The 25,332-nt window shown below is 39.8% G+C and overlaps 1 protein-coding gene across 4 annotated transcripts in view; it reads left to right on the top strand.

Annotated features, from left to right (window-relative positions):
• FAM135B (family with sequence similarity 135 member B) overlaps window positions 1–25,332 on the top strand; it is a 249,498-nt gene that overhangs the window by 213,635 nt on the left and 10,531 nt on the right. For all 4 annotated transcript variants that reach the window (XM_053958011.1, XM_053958037.1, XM_053958020.1 and 1 more), the window contains 6 exons: window positions 10,638–10,791; window positions 13,444–13,493; window positions 16,719–16,874; window positions 18,945–19,018; window positions 21,658–21,812; window positions 22,876–24,928. In XM_053958011.1, the coding sequence (XP_053813986.1) occupies window positions 10,638–10,791; window positions 13,444–13,493; window positions 16,719–16,874; window positions 18,945–19,018; window positions 21,658–21,812; window positions 22,876–24,928 (2,642 nt within the window). The remainder of the gene's footprint in view (window positions 1–10,637; window positions 10,792–13,443; window positions 13,494–16,718; window positions 16,875–18,944; window positions 19,019–21,657; window positions 21,813–22,875; window positions 24,929–25,332) is intronic.

Here is a 25,332-nt window from a genome sequence, read left to right as displayed (position 1 = left end):
GAAGTTCACTGTGTTTAACAGCATATTCTGCCAAACACCATGAAATAAATGGCACCTGCAGGAGAACTGAGTTAAATTTGTTTGTTAGGTCCACACTGGCCCACATGCATTGGCAAAGTGTCTTCAGCCAGCTCTTGTATCAGCCGTGGCCATTCTCTCTTGTAAGAACAGGAGGAGACCTTCCCCTCCTTACACACCTCTTCACTTCTATCTCAGGACCCTTCACTTCCTAATTTTTCTCTAAGAGGATTTCTAAGCTCACACTAGACCCAAAAATACATGCTCTGGGCTGATTGTCAGCTTCTTGGAGTCAGCAATTACTGCTGAGTGAAGAATCCAAATCATGATGTCTGAAACATTTCTCCTCTCTGAGGGGAGAAAATACCTATTCTAATTCAGGATGCTCCACATTTATTTTCCTCTGTTCAAACTGGTATGAATTAGATTTTTAATTTTTTTTTTTTAATAAGCACTGGGGTGGAACTTCTCTGCCCAACTCTGAATTGTCTGCCTCTGAGCTTCTAGTTTAATTTTCTTCATACACAATCCTTTCCTTTCATACACAGTGGAAAGCAAGGAGCATTTCTAGAGAATTGTGCATTATAGAAATGTTGAAGAGGGACTTTTTGCACGGTTGTGAAGTGATAGGACAAGGGAGAATGGTTTTAAGGGTAGATTTGTGTTGGTTAATTGAAAGAAATTAATTCCTGTGAGAGTGGTGAGGCACTGGAAGAGATTCCTGGGAGAAGCTCTGGATGTCTCAGTCCTGGAAGTGTTCAAGGCCAGGTTGGTTGAGGGTCTGAGCAGCCTGGGATAGTGGAAGGTGTCCCTGCCCCTGGCAGGGGTTTGGAACTCGGTGACCTTTAAGGCCCCTTCCAACCCAAACCACTCTAGGATTCTGTAACAACATTTGAAGTGGAGGGGATGAACTGTGCTCCAAAAATGCCTGTTTCTCTCTCTGTGCTATGAAGGGAGTCCAGGATGATGAGCTGAGCTGGACATGTTTATGGTCTAAATAAAAAAGTTTTGCTAGATCCTAATCTGACCACTCTTATGCAAGCAAACTATGACATGTATTACAGCTTTGGTCATTAACCCCTATGTAATGCAAATGCTTGTAAATAAAGCCAATAATAATCTATAAAATCCTAGGGAAAATTATTTATTTAATTACTTACCTCTTTATTAATATACTTAATATCAGACAGTATATAGCATTGCTAGAAATACTTTGCCAGCTGCTAACCTTTATAATTACATAGCATAAAGCCATCTCCACCGCAGCCAGAGCCACAGCTGAGCACATCCTTCCCTGTTGCCAGGCGTGCAAGTTGAATCAAAACATTTTTGACATTTTCTGATATCCTGAATGCCCATTGTAATGGCACAATTGTGTTAATATCACTGAAGAGGGTCTCCTTTTCCGTGTGTGTGTGTGTACATACAGGTGGGAGAGACACAAAGATGTTAACAAGTGCTCTTTTAAAAATTTACTGGTTTATGCTGCTGCCTGCAGAGATGAGTAATAACAAGGCAGCTCTTCAGCTAAGTGGTCCTTGTTTGATCACAGAAACAGGAGTGGATTTGCTTTCCTTATCTGTGAGTAGGCAGCATGGACTCTCTTTAATCAGAAAGGACAATTTATTAAGGCCCTTCTTGATGTCTCCACTGTGTTATTTTTGTTTAGGAGATCAGAATTTGCACCATAAGTGTGTATGTATTAATAAATATTTAATTTAAAATTACAGATAAAGACCAGCTTTAGCTAAATAGATAGAAAGATATTTATATAAATCTTTGTACCTAATCTGTCCTCCTTTTTTTTCATAAACAGTTATTTTTTAATATTTTGGGGGTTTTCCCCATAAAATTATTCAGTATTGCTCTATTGTCTCTTAGCCAAAGGATATCACAGTGTGCTTTGTGAATGTTCCCTACACAGACTCTTAGTAATAACAATATGAAGATATGAACTAACATGTCGTTTTCAGACACAGATGTAACAGAGGGAAATAAAAGCACACCCAAAGGATTGCAGTGGATAGGGTCATGTGGGAAATAGTAAAGGTAAGAAGATTTTTAGAAAGCTGAGAAAGCAGGCCCTAGAAACAGAAAGAACAGAGAATTAGCTGCAGCTGCATAGTCTGAAAGTAGAAAAAGTTACAATGGTATAGCAAGAAAGGATATTAAACAATAGCTTGAGTTTTAGGCTTGGCTAAGATAGACCTTAAGACAGCAGGAAAATGTTCTTAGCAAGATAGTTGAAGGTTTTAAGCTGAATAATGGTATATTGTGTATTGTTAATAGAAAGCAGACAAGCAAGCATTGTGGGAAGCAGGTGCACGTGTGCTTTTAGTGATTGGCTAGAACAACTATCTGTAAGCTTTAGCAATATGCTATTGGCTAAAACATCTTTTAAATGTTCTGTAACAAATCTTTGGCTGCTGCTGGCTGTATGTGAGCTTTGCCATCTTTCTATTGTCTCAACCATGCAATGAGGCTGATGCTGCAATAAAAGCTCAAAGAATGTGCCCCAGCAGTCCTGTCCTGTTCATGAAAACAGCTCCCCTCCCCAACACAGGGTGACATCAGGCTGGCAATGTAAACAGTGAGATTCTGCAGGGCTCCATCATTTTCCCAATTCTCCTCAACATCATTAACATCTTGGATGCAGAACTTGAAGAAATACTAAGTAAATTTGTCGATGACACTAAACTGGGAGGAGCTGTCGAGTCCCTTGAGGGCAGGGAGGCTCTGCAGAGAGACCTCAACAAATCAGAGAAATAGGCAGTCACCAAAAGTATGGAGATTAACAAGGGCAAGTGTTGGATCCTGCACATGGGATGGAGAACCCTGGATGAACAGACAAACTGGGGGATGAGGCTGGAAAGCAGCTGTGGTACAGGACCTGGGGGTCCTGGTCAGTGGAAAGTTGGAATCAGTTGAGCCCTGGCAGCCACGAGGGGCCAACCCTGATCCTGGGGGCATCAGGCACAGCATCACCAGCCTGGCAAGGGAGGGGATTGTCCCACTCTGCTCTGCACGGGGGCAGCCTCACCTCCAGTGCTGAGGACAGTTTTGGGTGCCACAACATAAGAAAGATATGAAGGTATTTCAGAGTGTCCAGAGAAAGGATATGAAAATTGTGAAAGGCTATGAAGATAGTGAAGGGTCTAGAGGGGAAGACATATATGAGAAGCAGTTCAGGACTAGGAATTTCACTCAATAATCCTAATGGATCCCTTCCAAATCAGGAGTTTCTATGATGCATGATTCATACAACTTTTCTTGTGCCAGATCATCCAGTGCTCATCTTAGAAGAAGGATGCCTTGGGTCAGACACTGCTCTGACTTTCATGAGACATTTTCCCCAGTGCTTAATTTACTGCTAAAGCAATGTTTTTGCAGCTTCAATTTTCTCTGTGGTGATGTATAATCCTAGAGATCAGGTGGAGGAAAAAGATTTTTTCCCCTTCTTATTTATCATAATCAGAATTGTTCAAGAACTTCTACAGAATACCCTATTTGTGCTTTTACATGAAGAGCCATTGTGACTGTAGATACTTGTGATGATATATAGGATGCAACATAGCCTTCAATCACTAAGTTCACTTTTTAAGTGGCTGGGAAACAGACTTCAAAAACTTGCATAGAAATTAAAAAAAAATGTGAAATGCTCCTTAAAAGAAAATCATGGAAAAAAAAACACAAGAAACCAAAACATCTGTGCATGAAGTAAAGTATTTTGGGGGATTTTTTTGACTTCTAAATTCTAAAATATATTGCTATATGAACTTTTTCTTGATGAAAAAGAAAATGAGAAAAAAAGTCAGAATTTTTTTTTAAATGAGAAATCATTTTTTTTTCTTTCTAAGCGGGTCAGTATGAGACATTTGGAACATTGTCAGTGTTTTTCCTCCTAGAAGAACTTGAAGGGAAATCAGTGCAATCTGTGAAACACTTTTGCTTTACTAGAATAATATTTTTAGAAGGTAATTTTCCTAAAAATACTTTCCTGGTCATTCCTTCTTCCTTGGCCAATTGCAAGTAATAAATCTAGAGCCTCCATTTAGAACAGTGACTTCTAGTCACTGAGACAAATGAGACAAATTGGAGCTGACCAGGAGAATTCTCCTCTATCTGTTCAGAGAATGCTCTTTTTCAGGCTTGATGGCTCCTATTTTTTAAGGGTCTCAAGTCAAATATTTTCCAACTGCTAACTTTGTACAAAGTGTAAATTATCACTGAACCTGTCACTAAATCTGACTGCAATGTCAAATACTTTTTCTACTGTGTAATTATCCCGGGGGTTTTAACAAAGTGGCTCTAATTTTTAGAGGTAATATAAATGTCAAATTGTATTTATGAAACACCAACCTACATTTTTTTACATAACAGATTTAGTGAGAAGCATAACATAAATAGTTCCATATATTGTCAATGCCTTTCTAATTATTACCCATTATTGAAGCTTTGGATTAGTGTTATTAGTGTAACTGAAATAGAATATAACAGAATGGTTTTACTTTTATTTTAGAGATTTGGATAATGAACCAACCTATCAGATACAGACTAATAAATCAATACAAACAAAGCAATTTATTAACTTGATAGAATATGCACATCCTAGTCCAATATTTCTATTTATCTTAAATGTTTGGTTCTCAGTTTTACTTTTTTTCATGGAAGATATTAATTTTCTCAGTTTTCCATAGCTGTTCCTCCTATAACCATGCTGTCTTCCTGTTGGTGAATATTAGAGGAAAGAGATTTACAGGAGCTGGCTTGTGTGGGTGTCACCCGACCCTCAAGAATGTTCTGTGTTCACATATCTGCTGCTGTCAGACAAAAAAACAGAAATGCATTGTTTTTCTGCCAAGTAGGACCAAGATTTGTGTCCCATGCCTGTTACATGTAGTTTCTGGTTGCTCTGTTCAATAAAAACATTTAAAATTCCAAAACCAGGCTGAGAAGAAACTGTGTCACCACAGAATGGCATCCACAATCTGGCCTCTGTGGGCTTTCACATCTTTAAACTATGGATTTTTTTTTAAGATTTGTCAATAATTTTTCACTGCCTGACACAGGGATGTAAAAGATGTTTGTATTGATGAATGAATTAATGAGGAGGAGTTGCTTGTGTTTGGCAGTTTTCCATAGCTGAATGGAGGTGTAAATATACATATGCACACAGGTAGAATCCTTAGGGGTGGAAAAGACCTCTAAGATTATCAAGTCCATCTGTCAATTCAGCACCACCATCATTTATACCATTAAACCACATCCTTAAATGCCACATCCAAGGCATTTTTGAACACTTCCAGGGATAATGATTCCACCACTTTTCTGGGCAACATGTTCCTATGCCTTAAAACCCTTTTAGTGAAGAAATGTTTTTTAATATCCAATCTAAACCTCTACAATTACTCTATATGTATACATATGGGGTTTTTTTTCTATATATACAAGGCATATTTACAAAAATATTCTTAGTCAACTCAAATGCAGAATTTTTCCTTTTTGTTGTTGGTGCTGGTGGTGGTGATTAGTTGCTGTTTTCCTCATGAAATGTCATCATTAAAAGTTTTTCATTTTCAATCATCGAGATTATTTTTTCTCTTTAAATTTCATGTAATTTCTGTCATAAGAATGGCTCAAAAGACATTCTTTGCCTCTTCAGTCTTCTCTGAGAGCTCATTTTAATGTATTTTCATGATAACCTCTTTAGTACAAAAATAATTTCTGATATGTAACCAGTTTCAGAAAATGGAATAAAAAACTTGTCCTTCTTCCAACATTGCTCAAGCACTTTCACAAATGAAGTAGAAGCACTAAAGATTTAGCTCAAGACACAACTATAATTTAATTTCCAACCATCAAATAACAGGAAATCTATCTTACAAAACAGCATCCAAAGTAGAGAGTAAAGCCTAAGTCCTTGAGCTTGAAGCCAGAATAAAATTTCATATCAGGTAATCAAAATGGGTTTGCAGACAAATGGGCCGATGCTGTGTACTCAGAAACTACATTTATCTTGGGGTGCTGAGATTTATCCCTCAGTTTCAAGCAGTTCTGTAAACCTTTCCCAGAAGCAGGCAAGGTAGGGTAGCTCTCTCTGCTACTGGAAAATGGTTGGAGACTGCAAAACTTGTCTATTTAGTCTGGAATGGCTTTTTAGTATATTACAATTCTTGACGAGCAATTTGAATCTGAATTGTGAAATGTGTTAAGAGTTAGATTAAACATAAAGGGTCTCATTTACCAGCTGTTAGTGCTATTGTTGAACACTGCACGTAGTTAGCATAGCTCATGGAATTGCTTTAATACAAAACAAATACAAGCTCCTTAATGTACATTACAATGCATAAAATTCAGTTGGTGCCTTTTGATATTAGATAGACATAGAACACAGGTAGTGAATATCTACAAATTATTCTCTGCATTTGAATAATGAATTGACATGAACCTTATTTGATGAAAATGTTGGCTTTTTGCAAGTAATTTTTCTTTCTTTTATTATAAAGGAAAAGTACATTTATAAAGCAATACAGTCTAATTATGGGAGGAATCTGTTGACTGATAAGAGCATTGCACAGGGAACCTATTAATTTAAAAGGCTGATTTTCTTAAATGTATTCAACAGGGAAATTGCAAAAATGCTTAGTTTGTTTGGCCTTGTTGATATGGAAGGCTATTTTACTTGGCTGGGTAAATCTAGCAGAAGACCAGCTTAGAGGATAGATGGACAAGAGTCAGTGATGGTTCAGTGTTGGGGTCCAGCTTTGCACTTCATGATCAAAAGTGAACTGAAGCCTTTACATTTCCAAAACACTAGGCAGTAGGTTTTATCTCACATTTTTCTAGGTTTTTCTTTATGTGATCATCAAGTGTGAGGTCGCCCTACCCTTGGCTGGGGGTTTGGAACTAAATGATCTTTAAGGTCCCTACCAATCCAAACCATTCTAGGACTCTGTGATTGATGATGACCACAGTAAAAAGGGAAATGGAGAAATTAGGTCTATATGCTTAGGGTTCTTAATGAGAAAAGATCTTCAGAGCTCTTTAGATGGAGAGTGTTTATGAACTTTGGAAGAAGTTGCAGGAAACTCAGGAGGACTACAAGGCTGTTGTAAGGTTATGCAGGGAGAAAAGTAGAATAGACAAAACTTAATTTAGCTACTGCCTAAAAAATGCAAAATATTTGTATAAATGCATTTATAAATGCAAAAGGAGAGCTAAAGAGAATTTTTGATCTATTTTGCCCTAATGATGCTGGCACAACAGAAAAAATAATTTGTGTCAGTACTATTGGTTTCTGTGTATATGCTATCAGAGTACCTTTAGGTCTGAAGCCTTTGAAGTGAAATTTTTCAGGAATTCATGTCCTCCCAAAATTTTCAGAAATGGAAAAGGGCAAAAGACAGAGATGCAGTCTACCACTACAGACAGACAGAGGGGGCCTTGAAAAAGGAAATCAGTGCAAATGCATTTTACAATCAACATAGAAGAATCTGTCTACCTAAAAATTAATGAGATTAAAATAACAGTAGCCCAAAGGAATTAGTTCAAAAGGTCATGAGAATCTTTACAAAGGAAAGCAACATGTACTTTTACAGAGCAGCCATCAGTCTTTGTGCAAAGTGGGATTTTCATCTTCAGTATTGTTTTTTGGTTTAATGAGAAGTTTGCCTTAACTAGAAGTAAACGAGTATTTGTCATCCTGCATCAAGAAAGCTGGAAATCTGAGCACTTTGTAGCTGTTTAATGGGTCACAGGCACTGTTTTTCCTGAGAGCTGGTTTTGCATCAGTGTTTTCCCTTAGAACAGCCTGTGACATATTTGTTACCAAACTCAATTTGTTAGTGTTGTAGTCTGAATCTGTGTTTCAAGCTATTGGCAAGGAAATAGGGAATCACCTGAACAAATGCACAGAGGAGGCAATTAAAATAGCAAATGTGAAAGGTCTGCAATCTTTAGACCTTCCCAAAAGAAGACATTTCTCGACATTTCTCAGCTTACTGAAGAGTGATGGATAAGCTGATTTAACTGCAGCAGTTTATAATGGCATCATCTGATAGATGCCTGCCCTCTGGGGTCCCTGCAGATGAAGATGCACAAACCTTAGTTCACATTAGTTTAAACTGTCCCTGAGGTGGGTTTAATAATCTCTGTAATGTCCTGCTCCGTATCCTGTACGTGTGTGACAACTTTGAGAAGAAGCAGAAGCAATCCTGTGAGAGCAGTAATATCTTTAAGTCACTGAAGAACCAGAAATTTGTAGCTTGTCACCTTTTTTTCTGTCACGCTCACTTTCCACCTCGACGAAAAGATTTTTCAGGTTAGGATGGATGTTCCCATTAAACAACAGGGTTTCAAAGCCAGTTGCCATTTAATAGAATTTAATCAAAATGCTTAATGATATATTCTCTTACTCATGCACAGCCCAACCTGGTCCGTGCAGAGCAGTTCCTCTCGTGCAATGGCATTCTCAAAGCACAGCATCTTTCTCTGGCACAGATACCCTTCCCAGAGAGCTGGGACAGGAAGAGAAAAGAGAGCTTGGAGCAATCTTTTCAGCTCTCTATTCACACAGGTATACCATCCACATCTTACAGTATTTGAAGAAAGTTTACATTGCAATGGAGAGAAATGCTGGAGAAAATTTTACTTGCCTGTTGTAGTCAGTGCTCCTAATTCTTTGTCTGCAGTTTAGAACATGTGGTCAATTGTCCAGTGTAAATCAGCTGAGGACAAATTTGAAAAAGCACCCTAAGATAGGAAGACAAATGCTAAAGAATTCAAAACTGGACTAATTGAGTATTATTTTAAACATTAATTCATGCAAGTTTTAAGCCCACCTGCAGGTGCATTTTTCTATTACTTTTTATATTTAGACTGTAATCTATGCTAAGGAATGGCTGAAAATAGACCTATTAAACTGTAGTCATGCACAACACTATGTCATAGCATTCATATAAACTATGAAATTAACTCACTTTCTTCCTTCTTCTCAGCAGTGTAGCATTTAAATGCCAGACTAATTTTTTCCTAAAAAATCAGCAGTGGAAAATAAAGGAGGGCATATTTTCATGACATTGTGGCATTGTACACCAATCCAATTCCAATTTTATATTGTTTTGAGCAGCATTTCTTTATGCTCCCTTTTTTGTTTTGGCCATGGTGAGAGTAAAAAATATTCATGCTGAGACTGGAGATTTTGAAACCTTTGAAGAACAGCCAACTCTGTCAATGATCATCAACTGTTTCTCTGCAGGTCTAGAGAGCAGTTCTCTTTGTGCCTACCACAGAATTCTTGTTAACTCCTTGAAGATTGGCATGAGAAACTGAGGGAAACATCCTGGCTCAGGCCAAGATTTGTGAAATACAGGTTTTAGGGAAGTCAAAGGGAGAAAAACACAGGAGATGTGCTGGCATGTGATTCTTCTCTGTTGCTCCTGAAGATGTGCAGATTTTGGGACTATCCAAAGGCAGTAAGCAGGCAGGCAGTCAGGCCTGTAGGAATTGTATTCCTACCCCAGCAGTGATAAGCAGTGGACTAAGTTCCAAATTTCCCATGTTTCCCAAACCCAGGGATTAATAAATAATTTTGCTCTAAATCTAAGTAGTTCAAATTTCAAATATCAGTGATTTATATAAGCATCTTTTGACAAAGTGAAAACTTCTGATTTATGGTGCCCTAATGAAAACTCAGCTTACATTCTAAGTCTAAAACTGTTGCTTGGGAAATATTTGTGGTAAACATGCTGTGGTCTGTCCTATTACATTCTCCCACAAGAGATATACTAACACAGACATTGATCCTGGAGTACAGAGTGGCTCATATTTGTTGATGGGATAGCAATTCCATCTGCATTTGTTCACTAATAGTGATAACAAAGCATGCCATGGTACCATCAAGCTGTAACCTTTGCAGGAGGCAATAAGGAGGGAAAAGGAAAGTGAATGTAGACATCTTTATAGCTCTTTCCACCCCTCCTCTTCCAGCAGAGAGGGTGTTTTTCACACAGGACTCTCTGTGTTGTGGGAAGAGACATTGGCTCCACAGTGGGACATGTGGGATGGACAGAGGTAGATTTCTCTGTTGGACTGTTTGGTCTGAGGGTCTTCTCATGTGATAGCCTTGCTGAGACCTAATAGTTTTGTTATGGTTTGGGCAAAATGAACATGTAGAATGAGATACTATTGGATTACACATCTAGCTAGTTGGGTGGCTGGGAGGTTGGGATGGTTAAAATCTCTCTTTGGTGCCATCTGCTTGATTAGAATTGAAGAATCATGGAATGGCATGGGTTGGAAGGGACCTGAAATACCATCTAGGACCAGGTTAATCCCATCCAGCCTGGCACTGAACACCCCCAGGGATGAGGCAGGCAGAGCTTCTCTGGAAAACCTGTGCCAGGGCCTCACCACCCTCACAGAAAAGAATTTTGTTTCTAATCTCCTGTCTAAAACTACACTTTTCTAGTTTAAAGCCATTACCCCTTGTCCTATCACTATATTCTTTTCTAAAAACAGGTTAATGTCCTCAATTGTGTTTTTGTGGAAACCTGTCACAGAAATGGAGACCATGAATTTCAGTTTCTCTACTTTATTTTCTTGATACTGTTGCTACACAGGGCAGCTTTTATGTCCCATCTGAAAACTGCATGCAGCATGCATACAAGTGGCATAAGGATCTCTGTCTTCTGCTCCTGAATGCTCAAAGGGGTCTTCACACGTACTACACCCTCATAATGAATGAGATTCCTGATTTACCACAGCTGAAGTTGGGTAAGTGAAAAGTCGTTTAACATCACTGATATTTTACAGTGCTGCATTTTTGAACACATATTTTAGTACGAAAATTCTTTGTCTGTTCAGAGACTTTAAGGGATTTTCATCTGTGTTTTCTGATTAGTGTTTACTTTTGCTGTTAAAGATGACTGACTCCTCAGATTATATGAATCCTTTCATAGGGTGTGGCCTGATGTGTAGATGGATAAAATTTTTTGATACATTTCTCAGAATATTTGCCTTTTGGTGATGTTTGGGCTCAGTTGCATTTTGAAAAGTGTAATGTCTTGTTCTGCATGAAATCTTGGGAAGACTCTCAACGTATTTTTTTCTCTTGAGCAAACATTTTTTATAATTGAAAAGAGAAACCTGAAAGGTGATACAAGTGGGTTTAAATTATACTCCCTTCTTTGTAACTCACAATATATTCCTCCACTGTCAATTACTACTTGCTCTTCAAAATTATTCTGATTTTCTTCCTAATTCAATTATTTAATAGATTTTCTGGTTTTTTTTTGCAGAGTTTTTTTTGGCTGGTCAGGCTTGTTAGGTCTAATGTGCAAGCGCTGGCTGGCTGGATTTGCAAGATGGAGTTCTGGAATTTGTGTTTAGTCATCTTTGTAATGACAGCTTGAGGTCCTATGAAAATGAGACTCAGCAAGCTCATTCAAATCCTGCTGTCTCATCTGTTTCTTTGAATTCAAGGAATGTCCCTCATTAATTTCACATCGGTGTTTTTGTATTTCTGTGGTGTGCAGGTTTTGAAGTTATCAGTTGTGTCATGTTGTGGAGATAAGTACATTAGGAGGGTCGACTGCATTGGCCAGCAGGTTTTAAAAGGGAGTAAAATTTTACAGTATAGTCCTTGTATATAAGAGCTATCAAACACAATGCATTATGCTTCACACACTCCTAGACTTGATAGATCCTATTTTCCCTTCATCTCTTGCTCCCCAACATATATTTCCCTTCAAGACAGTCTAAAAGTCATAGGTAGGTAACACAGTGTGTGATTCAATCCAATCACAAGAGAAAAAAAAAAAAAAAAAAAAAAAAAAAAAAACAAAAAAACAAAACAAAGCAGCATTTTAATTTGCAGCTTATGAGCTCTCAGCCAGAACACAAGCAACAAAACTGCTTCATGGATCTTGGTTATAAGTATAGATAACAGAGGATTTGTGGTTGACCCAGACAGGGTTATAGGTTGTGAGATGGCAAAGTCCTGCCATCAGGATGAGTGACCACAACTCCATGACCACCCCAGAGCACGTGCTTATATTCTAAACACCATTTTCCTGATTTTGAAATGAATTCTGGCACTGAAGCAGGCACTTCATTTGCAAATGCATGAAAATTTGCAAAATGCAAATACCCTTTTTAGCCTCTTGAGCAGAGTGTTATTTGCATCATTTTATTCACAGTCTGAAAATCTCCTAAAGATTTGGTTTATAGGCTGATGCTGATCTTCTGACACCTGTTGCACAAGTCAGTAAAGTTATGGGGTGTAAGATTCATGCAGTAATATGAATATAAATCAAATTTTTATATCTGTCTCCTTACATTCATTGGGGTGAAACGGACGCAATTAAAAATATGTCATCTGACACAGGTAGTGCTTTCTAATTTGGGATGGCACAAGCTGCATCTTCTATTTGGTATATTTCTCCATTGAGCAGGGGAAGAATGTAAATGGCTCATTTAGTTGTAATATCTATATTGGTCATATTAATCTCATAGGTTTTTACAGAAGGTTAAGATAAATCGAAGAATATAAATCTCTGCTCATTTTCCTATTTTTTTTTTCCCCTAGCTTACAGAGTAGTATATGTAAAAAGAAAGTAGCTTACTTTAGACATTAAAAGTGGGAATGGTTATTTCCCAAATTCTACCAGCTCAGATTGGGTCTTTTCAAGGCACAATTCATCTTGGTCTGTCCTTTCCCATTTATCAGTGCCATGTGAGAAGAGACATTTGGGAATTGAGGAGGGCATTGGTCTGTGAGTTGTTTTGCTTTGTTCCTGCTTTGTTTCTTTATGGATACCATTAGAAAGTTCCACACTGCAAAATGAAGCTGCTAAAGTTGGAGAATTGATTGATGTCCTCCTTTTCCTGATAGATTGTGGTGCATTTAAAGCAGAGTGTCCCTGTGCTGGATTCTCTCAGGATTAAATCAAAACACTGCTGCTTGCAGTGGTGAGGTAATTCCAACTTCACAAGGCAGTACTGAGATGCCCAATATTTTACTGGTTAGGAATTTGATGTTGATACACTGTCTTCTGTAGCACACCAGGGGCAACCATTCCTTGCTCATCATTTGCTCAGACTCTATTCAGTTCTACAGTTGGCCATAAATACCAAAGGCTAAAAATCAAACTTCTAGTAAAAGAGAGTCAACAAAGAGTCAAATAATGTTGTCTTTGTCACCAAAAATGAACATTTTCTACTGGCTTAGTGGTCCAGATTGCACAAGCAGAAGTTGCACCTGCAGGAGTACAAAGTGGGTTGTGGAGTGCCCACACCCAAACAGAAACTTGTCTGTCAGGAAGAATACCAAATGGCCGATTTCTCTCATGAATAAACAGCAGGAGTTTCATATTTCACATCCACTGTTCTCAAACCTGATATCTTTCTTTGTGTTTTTTCCCCCAGAGGAGCTATCTGTGGAAGAGACAGTATCCCAGCTTTGTATGGAGCTGCAGGTATTTCCTTCATCAGAACCTGCCCATGGGGTTTTCAAGTCCATTTTTCAAGTGCACTGAGACAGCCCAGCAATACATCAGAGCAGGAAAAAAGGGAATTTGGTGCCATCAGAAAGTTTGTTTACTGTTTCTCTTCCACAAAATATTTTGCATAACTTTGATTAGTTGCTTATAAGGTGTTCCTGTTACTTTGAACAAGCCACCAGCTGGATTATTCTAGCATGCTTCAGTGAGCTTACCCTGAGTATCAGGATGACAAAAGAAATTATTTGGTGTAGGTTGCAATTATAGCTTTTCTGCTGACAGGAGAAAAAGTACTTTGGCAGGTTGTTCAACCATAGATTTTCAAATAAAAATACCTAAATGTGTTTGGAGGATCATGGGAGCAAAAAAGTGATTTTGGCAGAGAAGTGACTGAACTACGCTCTTGAACTTGCTTCTGCCAAGTTTATTTCAAGTGAGACAAAGACAAGTCATCAAGAGTGCCAGGAAGAAATGCAAGTGCCAGCTGATCACTGGAAAAATTAGAGATCTCATATATTTTATTTATCACAGGATCACAGAATCATTAGGTTTGGAAAAGACCTCCATGATCATCAAGTCTATCCTTTGACCCAATATCACCATGACCAGTAAACCATATAAATAATGTGCTACCTGCTCATTTTTTTGAACAATTCCAGGGTTGGTGATTCCACCATTTCCCTGGGGAAGTGAATTTGGTAACAATTAATGGAGGGATGATGAGTCTAAACCAAATGAGAAGTCAATTTACATTCCTATTACAAATTGTGACCTAAGGTTTGTCAGGCATGGTTTTAAATGACAAATTTATTAGTTTTAAGTCCTGACTTGGATACTTTGAAGGAAATCTGATTTCACATAAAATTGATTTAGAGAAGCATAACTTACTGGGCTCATCTCTACTAGATGTAGAAGTTGTAAGGGTATAGGACAGACAACACAGTCTAGAGTCTCCTTTGGACTAATTTTCAGTGCAGTAAGACACTCACAATTAGAAATCCTTCCTTCCTTCCTTCCTTCCTTCCTTCCTTCCTTCCTTCCTTCCTTCCTTCCTTCCTTCCTTCCTTCCTTCCTTCCTTCCTTCCTTCCTTCCTTCCTTCCTTCCTTCCTTCCTTCCTTCCTTCCTTCCTTCCTTCCTTCCTTCCTTCCTTCCTTCCTTCCTTCCTTCCTTCCTTCCTTCCTTCCTTCCTTCCTTCCTTCCTTCCTTCCTTCCTTCCTTCCTTCCTTCCTTCCTTCCTTCCTTCCTTCCTTCCTTCCTTCCTTCCTTCCTTCCTTCCTTCCTTCCTTCCTTCCTTCCTTCCTTCCTTCCTTCCTTCCTTCCTTCCTTCCTTCCTTCCTTCCTTCCTTCCTTCCTTCCTTCCTTCCTTCCTTCCTTCCTTCCTTCCTTCCTTCCTTCCTTCCTTCCTTCCTTCCTTCCTTCCTTCCTTCCTTCCTTCCTTCCTTCCTTCCTTCCTTCCTTCCTTCCTTCCTTCCTTCCTTCCTTCCTTCCTTCCTTCCTTCCTTCCTTCCTTCCTTCCTTCCTTCCTTCCTTCCTTCCTTCCTTCCTTCCTTCCTTCCTTCCTCCTTCCTTCCTTCCTTCCTTCCTTCCTTCCTCCCTTCCTCCCTTCCTCCCTTCCTCCCTTCCTCCCTTCCTCCCTCCCTCCCTCCCTCCCTCCCTCCCTCCCTCCCTCCCTCCCTCCCTCCCTCCCTCCCTCTTCCTAAGATGACTTGCATTAATAATTCATCTTGCTTGAAGACTGAGCTTTCAGTTTATGATGTAAGAAACAGGTTCCCGACTTAACAAATTAAAAATTAACATTGACATATAGCCTATAAAATTGGATGCCATAAATAAAGTAGTCCCCTAACTCTGCAAAGGGAAATGTTTGAGCAGGATCTTTTGTTTCCCAGTAACTCCCTGATTTTTCCTGTACCAGAATGGGTCCTAGACACGTCATTGAAACAGGTGACAATATCTGTTTTATCCACACACAATTTTTCTCTGCTGCTCTCACACACAGACAGTTTGCTTTTAATCATGGCTTAGTTTGCGGTGTCACCAACCTGGAAACTACCTGCATAATCAAATGTGAAAAATAAACAGGCTTTCAGCTAGAGTGCAGTCCTAACAAAGAAAAAAAAAATGACACAGTGAATAACGTGGAGGTAAAATGCAATGTCTGTCTCTCATTAAAGAAATTAACAAGTTGACAAGTTAAGAGAGCTGGGTTTGTTCAGCCTGGAAAGGACTCCAGGGAGAGCATTTAACACCTTCTAGTACCTAAAAAGGCTACAGGAGAGCTGGAAAGGGGTGTTTTACAGGGGTATGTAGTACTAGGACAAGTGGGCATTGTGTTAAACTGACAGAGGGCAGGTTTAGATTAGACATGAGGTAGAAATCCTTTATTGTGAGACTGGTGAGACACAGGCACAGGTTGCCCAGAGAAGCTGTGGATGCCCCATCCATGGAAGCGTTAAAGGCCAGGTTGGATGGGGCTCAGAGGAACCTGGGGTAGTGGAAGGTGTCTCTTCACATGGCAGGGAGTTGAAAGATCTTTACCATACACCATTCTATGATTCTATGATTCTGTGAAATTGTGAAATGAGGAAGTTTAGTGTGCAGAGACTTTGCTTTCTTGCAGAGCTTTGGCACAGAGCTGGAGGGCACACAGAGACCCAGCATGTTCTGGTGTGGGCCATGGCAACAGCACACTCTGGAATGTCTGTTTTCATCATGTGTTGAGGGCACAGAGTTTTGGTTTGAGGTTTCTTATTTGGTTCCCCCTCAATCACCCATCTGTATTCTAAGGTGACATGGCTGAAAGGGTTCCTTTGCTAACAGTCTGGCCATCGTTTATTTTTTCAGAGCATCCAGCACCATCTGGTGGATAATTTGGAACCCACACGCTTTGGTTTTTCTTTTCCCCCCAGTTACTACACCTGCAGTAAAGTGTCTGCAAAATATTATCTGTTCCCACTTACTCTCTAACTGTGTAGCTGAGACCATTTGCACTAAAATATATGATTTTAAAGAGAAAAATAAAATGTCTCACCAGCTTTATTTGGGGTAAAATAACTGGAAATGGTAGCTTTAGTAATAATACTCCTAAATCAAGAGAATTTTTTCTTGTTGCTGTTGTTCCTAAAAGGACTTAATCTGATGTACGAACTGATTCTTTTCCATAACATTCTTGATCTCATAATTTCTCTTCTGTCTTTCAGCTGCTGAGCAATCCAGAGAAGATGGCAGAACAGATAAGCAAGGACCTTGCTTGGCTTTGCTCTCACCTCTTGGCCTTGTGGACCCAATTCCTAGAGGTGGCAACGCTCCATCCAGAAGTCACAGCTTATCTGACTCAGGAACATCACATGCTAAGGGTAATCCTCAGAAGTTAAAAGCAAGTCCAGTAATGATCACCTCCTGATAAACATTAGAGATTTTTTTGGATGTATATTTCCAATCCAATTCTGCCTCTATGACTATTTACATGAAATGGGGTGAGCACAACAAGAGTTGAAGAGGAGGGGAAGAAGAGGTGAAGACCAGGATTTGAAATTACAGATTTCAGTTTCTGGAATGAAGATGGTTGAGTTTGTTTGACCCAGGATCCTACATAAAATGAGTAACTTTGAACACCAGAAACAGACATAGTACAGGAGGTGGGTGGGAAGAGGTATATGTCACCTATACTTGATAGATACCTGTAAATCATAAACACTTATTTTAAAAAACCCAAACATCACAGTGACAAATAAAAAAAATGCAATTTCATCTCAACTGGTTTCACAAAACTACCATAAGGAATATGGATTTGTTTTCTTCATTGTCATACACATAGCTATTTGCCTTTCTCACAATGAAGTGCACACAACAAAATATTAATATTGTTGATGTTGAAATTGCCTCTTGTACTTGGTAATAAAGAAGGCACAAAACCACTTGTCATTTGAGCGAATGTTGTCAGATCTGCTTATCTGATTAGTTCAGCAAGTGTTCTGTCTTCCATCAGGATGTTCTTGGTTATTGACCAGACACCAGCTCAGCACATCACCTGAGCTGAACTCAAAGTCTGATCTAATCATTAGAGTAGGGACAGTAGAGAAAAAGGCAGATTCACCTTGCATGCATTAGGAGTGTGCAGTGTAGGTATTGACACCTCAGCTTATGTTCTGCTCCTGTCAAAGTCAGTGGAGGTCAGAGTGACCAGAATGAGTCTCCCCTGGAGCTTGCAAAAATGGAGCGTAAAATTCAGGAAGAGGTGGCTGAGAGTCTGATGCTGAAACTCCTCTGGTTAGTCTGTGAGGTCTCCCTTGACTCCAAGGGGGCCTGGGTGGCTTTCAGTCAAAGAACCCAGCTTTGTGTGCTCCCAGCTCCAGCAAGGTGAATTTCAGCTTCTGGGTTGTTCCAGCCTTGACTGATGCCAACTGTCTTCTTGACCTTTGTCAAACTGCATAACTTTGTATGCTCTGGTTCCTCCCCATATAAAATGTGTGTAACTACAGTTTTTCACCTCTGGAAAATGGTTTGAGAGCCCTAAATGAAAAGTCCTACTGTTAAGACACAGTCTTTTTGAAGGGATGCTCATCCTTTGTTTTACTAAGGCCATTTGCTAGAGCACAGATGGGATTTAGGGAAATGCTGAGATGCCCTGACATATGCTTTTCACCGCCATTTTCTGTCCCTGTAAAAGAGGTCACTTTTACAATTATTATGAGGCATGTATGGGCTGCAGTTTAACAGCTCAGTACATTTGATTGCATATTATGCTTGATGCATTTAAACTCAAAGCTTATTCCAGGGCAGATGATAGCACTGAATTTTTAATAGCTTATTTTACACTCCATGCTCTGCCAGCCACTTCAGATGCATGGCTCTTTTGTAATTGATTGTCCAGCACTAAACATATCTAATGTCCACGAAGGTATTTTGAAGAGCCCTCAGTTTGAAAGTATCATGACATAGGCAGGTGTGTTTCTACTGTGATAGGGATCATTCTCCTCTGAACTGATATGTTAAGACTTCCTTTGCTGTTGTAGTAGCTTGAGAGTCACTGTGGATGTTCCCATAGAAGAGATGATCAATTATGAATTGTTCTAATTTAATAAATCACTCCACTACTGTTTTGCACAGTGAGAAAGGAATAAATCTTCCCAACTTTAAAAATACACGGGAAAATGGTAAATTTGACAGCTTTTAGAAAAGTAGTTAGAAGATGCAGATAACCAAACTTTGATTTATTGTCAAGGGAGTCTTTTTACTTCACAGCAAAATATCCTAGAATAACAGCTGCTTTGTGCTGGGCTGGGAAAATGAAGCAGAATTGGACTCTTTTAAAATGTCAACACTAAGGAATCTGGTCCTGATAGTCAGTGCTGTGTTCTTAGACTAATGGCACTTGTCACCTTTCAGCAGATCTTAGGTTTAATTTGTGCATCTCTCTCTCTCAGGTGAGAAGATTCTCAGAAGCCTTCTTCTACACTGAGCACCAGAAACCTGCTGTGCTCATGTTCCAGGAAGGCCTGTAAGTAACCCATTAACACTCCCCTATCTCTGGTATTACTAAATTTTACTTTAAAATATTTTGCAATCAAGAACAAGACGTTTTTCTGCGGGGCATGAAGGAATTTGGTTTGAGAGAGGTCATTGGCTCTGTTTTAGCTCCATATTGTAAACTTATTGAAATGAGTTTCAAATCTTAACATTTACAAATTTGCTTTTTACCATCCCTAAACCATTCCAAGGTAAGTATTTCTTTCTGCTGGACAATTTCTGCTTGTAATCAAACTGTGAAGTGTGAGGAGCCATTCTTAAAGCTATGCCAGGGCAAATCCTGCCCTTGGTTTTAGCCCATGAACCCAAGTGGAAGACTTGGATAATACTCAGGACCTGACCCCTGAAGGCAGAGTTCAAAGAAGGATGCTCAGATTTGAATTTCTGAATAATGATGGTTATCCAGACTATTTGTCACTATGGGCAGACCACAACATTACCAGTGTGAAAACCCATCCTTTAGAAGGGTTTGAAAGGCCATGACATCAGGTCCTGTCACAGTGATGATTTTTAAGTGAGACATTTGCTTCTGACCCAGTGCAGAGGAGAAAATTGCTTTTCTCAGAGCTGTCACTGGGGACATTAAGGCTGATTCAGTGTTGATGGAAAGGGCCCTGATTTCATTAGTGGATGGGTTGTACAAGGTTGCCTTGTTCTGCCAAATTAGAGCAGCACCATCACTGCAGGGTCCCAGCTGTGTTCATTTGGTTCTCCCATGTCAAGATTTTAGGGAGCTGTGTACAAGGAAAACTCCATGTCAAGATCCTGGGGTGAGGACACACAAACTTGTGGCCCCACTTAAACAAACATAATCCTGCACAGGGGAAAGCCTAATTGCAAGAAGTGCTTCTATTTCTCCAGACAGTCACAGGAGTAGCCCATTTCCTACAGATAAATATAACGTTTTTCTCAGTGGTTATCAAGAAGGGTAAATTAAAAAAAAAAAAAAAAGACCAAAAAAAAAAGGTAAAAAAATTATTAGTTGGTCTGTGTAGAAAATCTGGTCTATACAGGCTGCTTGGTAGAGCCAGGTTTTCTTTCTGAATTTGCTAGATTATGTAGTTGGAAAAACAAAGTCTTGGCTGTCATGGTATTACTTATATTGGGAGTGGTAGCAGGGATTATTGGTTGGGTTCACACAGTCACCAGCTGAGATCAGTGCTCAGTGTGCCAGGTGCTGTAGAACCACCTCAAGCAGCACATTTTTTTCTCCCCATTTTATTTTTCCTTCTTACCAGACAGTAGCTGTTTTTTCCTCCCATGCTGTTGTGGGCTTGTGTGAAGCTGTGCACGTATGTACCTGAGAGCATTTGACTGCTTAGGCAAAATGCATTCTCAGCAGGCTGGGTGTGGCACAGGGTGGAGGCCTCTAGGAGGTCACGTACCCTCCTTAGATTTTACAGACAAAAGTATTTCTCCTTGCTCACTTTAATATCAATTATTCATCTTTTTCACAAGGGTAGGTAATAATCAGATAAGGGATAATGGCTTTAAGAAGAAGAACAGATTTGTTTTCAGCTGAAAGCAATCTTGAAAAATCAATGAAAATCTTTTTGCCTTATTCTCTGTGTTTCATGTTTTCTGAATTTTTTGAGACAGATATTTAAATAGGAAGGCCCATCAGAAATAAAAATTATTGTATTTATTGTAGCCGAACACATATTCATCTGCCAGTTCAGTGTCACATTCACTGAGGACAGCCAGGTAGCATTCTGAATGGCCTAAATCATGGACATAGATGGGGGCTACAAAAAAGCTGGAGGAGGACTTTTTACAAGGACATGTAGCAATGGGACAAGGGGGAATAGCTTCTGACTGAAAGAGAGTAGGTTTAGATCAGGTATTAGAAAGAAATTCTTTACTGTGGAGGTGGTGGGGCACTGGAATGCTTTATTCAGAAACTTTGAGGCTACCCCAGCCCTGGAAGTGTTCAAGGCAGGGTTGAGCAAACTGGTCTGGTAGAAAGTGTCCCTAGCAAGGGGGATAGAACTAACTGATCTTGAAGGTCCTTTCAACTCCAAACCATTCTATGATTCTGTGACTCTGTCAAGAGACAGTGGCTGAGTAATGTGCCTTAGCTGTTCCAGACTCGTACATGTGTGAGACAGCTCTCTGTGAGTGCTCTGAGGTCTGATAAAAGTGAGACAGAGGACTTCCCAGGCATCCTTATTGGCTTTGTTCCTCCCTGTACTGTTCAACCAAATTTTTGATTATTGCTTCCTGCATCTGGGTTTTGAAACCCTGGCCACAGCCAGAGTGACAGACCTCATTTCCTGACCAGAAACCAGCTGAGGGATCCAGTCTGAGCCAGCAGCCAAGACCCTTAGGAGGACAGCAATGGGTTATGGCAGCTAACAGGGCCTATGACAGTGGAATCTGGAATAATTTCAAAAACACTGAAATTTTTCAGGAAGGGATTGTGCAGGTTGTAGATATCTCTAAATGAGAGATGGAAACCTAAGACTTCTGGGTAGTCTCCATCATGCAATACTGCTTCCCTTTAAACACATTGACTCTGTCCTCTGCCTGCATATCTGGGCTTGCAGAACTAATGGAGAAACAGCACAGTAGCTACTCAAGCACTCAATTTGTTTTGTACTTTGCTGCCAGGATCCAGAGCCATGCACAGATTTCTACAGAAATTCGAAATTCGGATTATTTCACCAGCATGCCCCCCCTGCCAGCAGAATGCCTGGACATCGATGGGGACTGGAACACACTCCCAGTTATCTTTGAAGATAGGTACACAGACATGCCTTGCAAAGGTGAGTGAAACTCCACAGGGCACAGCTTCATGAGACAGCTTGAGCTGAGGGAGGTACTTCCCCCAGCTCAGAACAAATTATCTCACATCCCTTGGGCTTTTGAACTCGGAAGAGAGTATGACCTCTAAGTAATACAGCTGAATTTTAGTGTTTTCCCTAACAGCAGAGTATTTCCTTCACATTTTTCATCTTATATTAAGTTTTCTTTAAAAAAGAGCTGGAGGAAAAATCTAGAAAGAAAATCAGATCTTTCAGATTTTTGCTATAGTACTAATTTAAAGAAAAAACACTAGACTGATATCCCCACTGTGACATCTAGTGGTAAGAAATCTCAGAACAAAACCCCACAATTACAGTGTAAAGCCCCACACTCCCCTGAAAGGCAGCATTGCCTTCCAAAAAATATTTTGTCCTTTGAGTATCCAAATCAAATTTTTAATTAAAAAATTATTTTGTTCCAGAGTTATTTAGTAAAAACTCATAGCCCTTACTACCTTTTTTCTTTTCATTCAACCTTTAAAATTACCAAGGAAGCAATATGTATCAATACTATAGATGTCCATAGTCTAGTGAATGTAGCCTGTGGTACAAAATCTTCACTCTTCCACAGTTTTTCTACTGCCTCAATTGTGACAATGCTCATTAAAGATATTTAAATTATTAAACTGAGTATTAAACTGATTCAAAGTAAGAGTTATGCTATGAACAATATTGAATGACACCAGGAATACAAAGAAGTATCCATTTTGTTTTGCTTACCTATGCTCTAAAAACTAGCTGTATAGGTACAGTGATACTGAGGAAAGTGTATTTTATTCATATTGTCTTCTTTGGCCTAACTATGACTGTTCAGTATGTGTAATTCTAGTTAAATGAATGCACTCTGGTATGTGCATTTGTAATATCCCTTTAATGCATGTATAATTTTTAAGATGTAAAAGTATAGTATAACATTTTAGACTTTAAAATCCCTTTTCAAAATCTCCCAATTCTTTGGGATGGTTTGTTGTGTTCTTACAGATAATAGTTCCTTCTTTCTTTCTTTCTTTCTTTCTTTCTTTAGATCAGAATTTGGAAGTTTTCTCAGATTTTGAGGCTCCTGCAAATACTCAAATGGATGTAAAACTGGAAAATGAAGACTGTGCATCAGATGATGCCGCTGCAGTAATGAAAGGAGACTTTGAGAAAGATACTCCACTAATACACACAGACAGGATAAACAGGAATCTCTCATGCCTACACAGCAGTACTGAAGCTGCTGCTAAGGGTTTGAACCAGCATTCCACATCTCAGGTATGTACAATAAACAAAGAAGGCCAAAGGAAACCTGAAAATATTTTTGTTTCAAGAGAGGAAACTATTTCTGACTCAGAGCCAGGCAATACAGAACACATGTCAGAAGACTATAAAACATCCGAGGAAATTTTATTAAAAGATAATAGACTTGGGGCAGATGTTATCTGTGGAGACATGGAACCCAGCAATAAGGACTCTCATAAATGTGAGCCCGTGCTAATTGTCAGTGTTCAGCATGAGTGTGGAGCATGTGGAACTGGTGGCTTGGAAGACAGCACTGAAATACATGAACTAGATGAATTTAGTCATCCTGAAACTAATTTCACATCATCTGAGCTTGCACTGAATGAATTGACCAGTCTTGGAAAACCAGAGGATGCAGACACCAAGGCTCATCTATCTGTTTTGAAAGCTTTGCCTTCACACAGCTGCGAAGTGAAATCAGTCACAAAGGAGCAACGAAGTGAGGAAAGTGAAGACTTTACCCTGATGTTAGGGGTCATAAAAAGATCTTCCTCTATAATATCTGATTCAGGCATTGAAAGTGAACCAAGCTCGGTGGCATGGTCTGATGCTCGCAGCCGGGCCCTGGAGCTGCCCAGTGACCGAGAGATCCTGCACCACTTGGTCCGGAGGCACGCCATCCACCGAAATTCCCTGGAGGGTGGACACACGGAAAGCAACACCAGCTTGCCCAGTGGTATCCAAGCATCACTCACATCCATCAGCTCTTTGCCTTTTGAGGAAGAGGAGAGGGAAGTGGAGCTTACCAAACTGACAAAATCTGTCTCTGCCCCTCAGATCAGTAGCCCAGAAGAGCCCCCGGAGGAGGTGGATATATCAAAACACAGCGAAGACACCTCAGGAGATTCAGATCACAACTTAAGAAGTTGCATGGAAACAGAGGATAAAGATGGAAAAATAATAATGGACTTTTCTGAGTGTCAAATGACCACTGAAAGTGGACAAATAGAACACAGAAGACATCCTAACCCCCTCCTCAAGCACAGTAGCAGTAACACTGAGTTACAAAGGGATGAGGAGAAAGGTTTTCCAGAGACTTGCTGTAGTTTGGAAAATACAAGACCACCCATTTGTCCGAAGCAACTCCAAGTTAATGTCTCTGAGTGCCTGGAGAGCAATGGTGAGTGCAGCTTAAAAACACCAAGGGCTTGTAATTACTTGGACAAAAATATAGATAAAGTTGATACATGCATTGAGGATCCAAAGGATAAACTTGATCCAGACAGTTTAAAAGTACAACAGGGCTCTTCCAATAGTAGAATTTCAGGAGAGGAGAGTTTTTCACAAAGCATAAAGGTGGTACCAGATTTTTGCTATCCTGTTACAGCTCCTTCAGACACCTCCACTGAATTTGGCTCACTCCGAGGAGAATGTGGCAGCTCTCTCGCTGATGAGAGCCCAGCAGTGCATGCAGAAATGCAGGGGTTGCAAGAAATTGAACTCAATGACTCACCTGCCTCAGCAGACCCCATGGCAGGGTCCCACCAGGCTGAACGTCCTCAGGAGCCCAACAGCCAAGAGAATAAACTTGTAGCGAACGGCACCGGGTTTCCTTTGGCCGCGACAGAGGGAGTAGCCCTGGAAAGCAGAAAGGCTGCTGATGTGGTTAACATGTCCATCTCTTGCACAGCCACCTGTCTTCCCTTTTCTTCTGTGCTCAAAGAGACCCCTGCCATGGCGGGCTCCTCGGCAAAGCAGGCTGTGTTTCCCATCACGCGCCAGCCACTGGGCTCGTTTGGAGTTGTCTGTCCTAATTCAGATGAGATGGATGAAGAGACCAACGAAAGGATGCTGAAGTAAGAATAACTAATTTCTTCATTGATGTAGCCATAATGCCAAGAGACCCTGACACAGTTCAGGACCCTAATGCACTAGGCATAGAAGAAGCCTGCATTTGAGACAGTTGCCTGAGGAATTTCAGTATAAATAGTCCAAACAGACAAATGGTTCATATAGAATGAATAATCTAAATAGACAGGAAGGATGAAAACACAGAGAGACCAAGATTGCCAAAGACATCAGGTCCTTAATTCTCATGACAAGCAGTTGCATTTAGGAATCTAAATAATCTTTGAGAGATGACCCTCCTGCCTGAAATCAAGGTTACCCATACCAGAGTATTGATCCCTGATAGTCAGTTCACTGTGGCAGTGGCACAGACTGTTTTACTCCTCTGCTTTAATGATTACATTCAGTAGCT

Source organism: Vidua chalybeata, chromosome 1 (genome assembly GCF_026979565.1).
Source record: "Vidua chalybeata isolate OUT-0048 chromosome 1, bVidCha1 merged haplotype, whole genome shotgun sequence".
In the NCBI taxonomy this organism is placed as follows: domain Eukaryota; kingdom Metazoa; phylum Chordata; class Aves; order Passeriformes; family Viduidae; genus Vidua; species Vidua chalybeata.
This window is presented reverse-complemented; position numbering and strand designations above follow the sequence as displayed.